Raw genomic sequence first — 6,060 nt, forward strand, 5'->3', positions numbered from 1 at the left:
GGGGATTCCGTGCCTGCTGATTGGTCGGCGAGAGATCGACATTCAACCCGGGCGGTGTGTGATCGGGGATTCCTTTCCTCTGATTGGTCCTCGAGCGATCGACATTCTACACAGGCAGCGAGTGATCGGAGCCACAAGAGAAGACTGTAACTCTCCAGCCTATTCAGAGGTCACCCAGAGTTTTAGGGTTTAAAACACGCTGGCCATGCTCCTATCTACGACTCTTACGTTTTATTTATCTATGATGGAATCTAAGACACAAAAAGCAGATATTTCACTGATTGGCAACTTTGTCCTTGTAACTAACATTGACCTAAAAAAAAATCTACAATATTCAATTAACAGCACTTTTCACAGCAGACTGTCAGAGTAACACATGGCAAGAGAAAATGGGAAATACCTGCCCCCAATGAGCCCCCAAACAGCCCCCAAAGAGCATATGAGGTAAAGAACTCCCTAGTGGGAGAAAAACCCTAATAGTGGAGATAAAAAAAACTCCCTGATGGGAAGAAATCTCAAGAGGAACAATTGGAAACCAATTTGCTAAAATCCAACCCAGGTCTCTGACTGTTTAACATGGTGACTCAGTGCTTAGCTCTAACGTACTAGTTAACATTTCGGTTCATGTTGGTGGTTAGCGACAACCCCAAAGACATTAAGCAGCCGAATGTTAGCTAGCGTTGTGAGTTGAGTGCTGTGTACCTAACTAGGTAGTTAACCATTGCATGGTTATCCAATTACTTTTAACTAGTCAGCAAACTTTAGCTAATTAGCTAGATGATCCTGTCCTAACTCAGCGAATCTGACAGACCTCTAGCTAGGCTAGCTAGCTAACTTACACCATTGGAAACGTCATGTAATTTGCTAAAATGCTTTTTAGTCATCACTCCTATAACATGCCCATAGTCACTGAAGATACACTGAATTTTCTTACACACGAATGGGGGTAATGCATTTTGTCTGAAACTAAATTAGAGATACTGTTCAGAGACAGTTGTACTTGGGTTCATCGTGTTCAAGAGCCTGTACAAAACTTCGATAATAGCAGTTCTATGTACAGTGCATCCGGAAAGTATTCACAGCGCTTCACTTTTTCCACATTTTGTTATGTTTCAGCCTTATTCCAAAATTGATTAAATTGCCCCCTTCCTGATTTCTTATTTTTTTGCATGTTTGTCACACTTAAATGTTTCAGATCAAACAAATTTAAATATTAGTCAAAGACAACACAAGTAAACACAAAATGCAGTTTTTAAATGAAGGTTTTTATTATTAAGGGAGAAAAAAAATCCAAACCTACATGGCCCTGTGTGAAAAAGTGATTGCCCCCTAAACCTAATAACTGGTTGGGCCACCCTTAGCAGCAACAACTGCAATCAAGCGTTTGCGATAACTTGCAATGAGTCTCTTACAGCGCTGTGGAGGAATTTTGGCCCACTCATCTTTGCAGAATTGTTGTAATTCAGCCACATTGGAGGGTTTTCGAGCATGAACCGCCTTTTTAAGGTCATGCCACAGCATCTCAATAGGATTCAGGTCAGGACTTTGACTAGGCCACTCCAAAGTCTTCATTTTGTTTTTCTTCAGCCATTCAGAGGTGGACTTGCTGGTGTGTTTTGGATCATTGTCCTGCTGCAGAACCCAAGTTTGTTTCAGCTTGAGGTCACGAACAGATGGCCGGACATTCTCCTTCAGGATTTTTTGGTAGACAGCAGAATTCATGGTTCCATTTATCACAGCAAGTCTTCCAGGTCCTGAAGCAGCAAAACAGCCCCAGACCATCACACTACCACCACCATATTTTACTGTTGGTATGATGCTTTTTCTGAAATGCGGTGTTACTTTTACGCCAGATGTAATGGGACACACACCTTCCAAAAAGTTCAACTTTTGTCTCGTCAGACCACAGAGTATTTTCCCAAAAGTCTTGGGGAACATCAAGGTGTTTTCTGGCAAAATTGAGACAAGCCTTAATGTTCTTTTTGCTCAGCAGTGGTTTTCGTCTTGGAACTCTGCCATACAGGCCATTTTTGCCCAGTCTCTTTCTTATGGTGGAGTCATGAACACTGACCTTAACTGAGGCAAGTGAGGCCTGCAGTTCTTTGGTTGTTGTTGCTGGGTCTTTTGTGACCTCTTGGATGAGTCGTTGCTGCGCTCTTGGGGTAATTTTGGTCGGCCGGCCACTCCTGGGAAGGTTTACTGCTGTTCCATGTTTTCGCCATTTGTGGATAATGGCTCTCACTGTGGTTCGCTGGAGTCCCAAAGCTTTAGAAATGGCTTTATAACCTTTTCCAGACTGATAGATCTCAATTACTTTCTTTCTCATTTGTTCCTGAATTTCTTTAGATCTCGGCATGATGTCTAGGTTTTGAGGATCATTTGATCTACTTCACTTTGTCAGGCAGGTCCTATTTAAGTGATTTCTTGATTGAGAACAGGTGTGGCAGTAATCAGGCCTGGGTGTGGCTAGAGAAATTGAACTCAGGTTTGATAAACCACAGTTAAGTTATATTTTAACAGGGGGGGCAATCACTTTTTCACACAGGGCCGTGTAGGTTTGGATTTTTTTTCTCCCTTAATAATAAAAACCTTAATTTAAAAACTGCATTTTGTGTTTACTTGTGTTGTCTTTGACTAATATTTAAATTTGTTTGATGATCTGAAACATTTAAGTGTGACAAACATGCAAAAAAATAAGAAATCAGGAAGGGGGCAAACACTTTTTCACACCACTGTATGTACATGTGATTTCTTTGTTTTTAAAAAAAAAAAAATTTGCAAAAATTTCAAAAAAACTTTCATGTTGTCATTATGGGGTGTTGTGTGTAGAATTCTGAGGAAAAAAATGAATTAATTCCATTTTGGAATAAGTCTGTAACATAAGAAAATGTGGGAAAAGTTAAGCGCTGTGAATACTTTCCGGATGCACTGTACAAGTACATTTGTAGAAGTATACAACAGTGTAACGGACAACAATGATCTTTCCCCCAGAGAAATTAGAAGTATACAATGGACATTCTATCAATGTTTCTCAGAGTTAGAATGAGAAACCATTATGCATTTTGTCAGCTGTACACTTGTTGTGAAAAGGACACTGACATTACCTTATTTTGTGTAGTATGTGGATTTACAAAATGCAGAGAAGGTGAGGTCCCCCCCACACTTGTTTTACCACCCACACCTTACAAAATAAGGAACTGTTGTTGCTAAAGCAATGATATGTTAAAATAGGTTATCCAGATAGAATTGTGAGTTTTCAAATGGTATATCCTGTTACCATAGTGATCGAAAATTGCTGTGAAAAGGAATGAATGAGCGCTTGGACTGGTGAGCCTAAGGGGTTAAACTATTCATTAATTGTAATATAGAATAATGTAATAAAGTCTGAGACTCATTTATAACCAGACAGAAAAAAACACAGTATTCATCTGTCCTGAGCTTGTTAATAAAATGTAGTATCAGTATTAATTATGAGTATTAATGATTAATTAATTATAAAGGGTAGTTTGGATAAAATAAACCAGAACATGACGTTTGATATTTAAATGATAGCGTTTGAGTGTGTGTGGTGTGTGTGTGTGTGTGTGTGTGTGAGTGTGAGTGTGTGTGTGTGTGTGTGAGTGAGTGTGTGTGAGTGAGTGTGTGTGTGTGTGTGTGTGAGTGTGAGTGTGTGTGTGTGTATGTGTATGTGTGTGAGTGTGTGTGTGTGTATATGCACATGTGTGCATGCATGTGTGTCATACAATAAACACCCTTAATTACTTTAGAAAAGAAAGAAGAGAATTGATCTCTTTCCACAATCTTTATTTATAAAATAGCAATAAAATAGCAATAAAATTACAATAGCTGCTCATTTTTGGGAATGTTGGATACAATATTTAAAAAATCAACTTTACAAATTAGGTAATGTGTGTGCAATAAGTAAGCATTGTAACCAGGACCTAACGCATTGTAACTCTGTGCATTATCGAATGTCTCATTTTTGAATTGAGCAATTGAAGTTTTAGAATTTCAGAATTACTGACAAGCTGAGTTAAATTTCACAAATCATAGCACCCTGCAATTTAAGTTGTTCCATGTATTTGTTATCGAACATTGACATGTGACATGAGAATATTTCAGCCGTTAATGTTTGTTTATATAATAACGTAGGGGCACAGATGGCAATGATAGATCAAACAGGTTCATTCAAATGTGAGACATCTGGTATGTGATATACATCTATGACAAAATCCCCCAATAATCTGGTGCTGTCTGTAGCTCTGGATAAAGTAACAAGAGACAGAGGCTAAAGTTACTTTCCTTTAGCTGAATTAATTTTTTTACATTTACCTTCTTAAATTCCCACATTTTGGAATGTAAATCACAGTGTGAGAGGGGTTCCAGTGTGTTCCTCCATAGCTGACCACAGCAGACGTCTGATTGGCTGAGAGGAGTGTTGCGTCCTGATGACAGCTTGTTGGCCCCGCCCCTCACAGTCACCATCTCAGAACAGGCCGTGTCCGCAGCGACCCCAATCCCAGAACTCTCTTCTCATTCACAAGGAACAGTGAACAGAAGAACGTGTCAAAAATGGCAGACAGTCTCTCGGAAGGCACAGCGGAGAGTGAGTCGAGTCAGGAGTGCACAGGTGATCTCTAAGTGCACGGGCCGTGTCCCAGAATGCCCCTCTATCGCTGCCTGTGCGACATGGCGGACATGGAGGAGCGCAGGCTGTTGACCGTGTCTCTGATGGGGTTGTCCAGCAGCGACGGGGTCTTGATCAGAAGGACCATCCTGCGGAAGCCCTCCTCCAGGCCGGCCCCGGACCGGGCCGAGCAGGGCTGGACGAACCACGGCCTGTTGCCGCACGCCTTCCGGAGCGCGAGGCGCTGGGTGATCTCCTCGGCATCCGCTGCCCCCGGGACGTCCTGCTTGTTGGCCAGGACCACCACGGGAGCCCTGCGGAGGTGCTCGCTCTTCAGAACGCGCTCCAGCTCCTGCCTCGCCTCGCCAAGGCGCCTCCTGTCCGCGGCGTCCACCACGAACACCACGCCCGCCGTGTCCTCAAAGTACTGCTCCCAGTGCGGCCTCATGGCCCGCTGCCCGCCCACGTCCCACACCGTCAGCGACGGCAGCCGCCTCTCCGTCTCCACCATCTCCACGTTGAAGCCGACGGTCGGCACGGTGAGGACCGCCTCGTTGTGCTTCAGCTTGTACAGCAGGGTGGACTTCCCAGCCGAGTCCAGGCCCAGAATGAGCACCCGGACCTCCCCCTGCGGCTTGGCCTTCTGCTGACCCATAACGCCCGAAACAGAACCGGCTCCGAGTCTTCCCTTTGACGGTGGAAGTGTGGCCGGTGTTCGACTCTCTGGGTATGTGTCTGTTTGCTCTCTGCTTTATCTCTCTCTCTCCCTCTCTCTCCCCCTCTCTCTCTGTGCCTGTGTGAATGGCCCTTATGAAGGAGGTGGGGTAAACCTGTTAGCAGCAGGTCAAAGTACACAGCGCTCTGCAGGCTGACACACCTGTTAATGGTATGAGACATGATGTGCTGAATCTTCGCGGACATGTCGGTTTAGCGTTGTCACGTTAGCGGGACCAGCGTGGTCACCTTTCCCCGCCGTGACGCCGTGGGCCTGTGGCGTTTCGGGGACGACGGTATCTCAGGTTACCCAGGGCCTGTTGTTCAGGAGGGTGGCGCACCTGTTCTGACCCGTCATGCGTTACAGGAAGTGCTTTGCGGACAACAGGACGTGCCGTGTGCATGGCGCCCCCCTTTCAGCCACACAGAGATGGCCGTCCCGGTTACTCGTCTCCAGCGTGGTGATGTCACAGAGTTATTCTTAGCTTCACTACAGCCCTGCAGATTCCAACAGCATGACAGGCTTTATGAGTACAGTGTGTGTGAATGTTTATATGTACACAACAGCGCACACACGCAAATATGTATATTACAAATATATAAATACACACACGATATTACATTACATTATGACATTATGGGCATTTGCCAGACCTTCTTATCCAGAGTGACGCACAACAAAGTGCAAAGTGCATACCCATAACCAGGAATAAGTGGAG

General features: G+C 44.1%; 1 protein-coding gene across 1 annotated transcript; it reads right to left on the reverse strand.

Annotated features, from left to right (window-relative positions):
• Nucleotides 1–4,670: 4,670 nt before the first annotated feature.
• Nucleotides 4,671–5,282, reverse strand: arl14 (ADP-ribosylation factor-like 14). The gene has a single exon (XM_061216208.1). It carries the CDS (start codon nucleotides 5,280–5,282, stop codon nucleotides 4,671–4,673), a length of 612 nt encoding a protein of 203 aa, XP_061072192.1.
• Nucleotides 5,283–6,060: the final 778 nt, after the last annotated feature.

This window comes from Conger conger, chromosome 13 (genome assembly GCF_963514075.1).
Source record: "Conger conger chromosome 13, fConCon1.1, whole genome shotgun sequence".
NCBI classification, from domain to species: domain Eukaryota; kingdom Metazoa; phylum Chordata; class Actinopteri; order Anguilliformes; family Congridae; genus Conger; species Conger conger.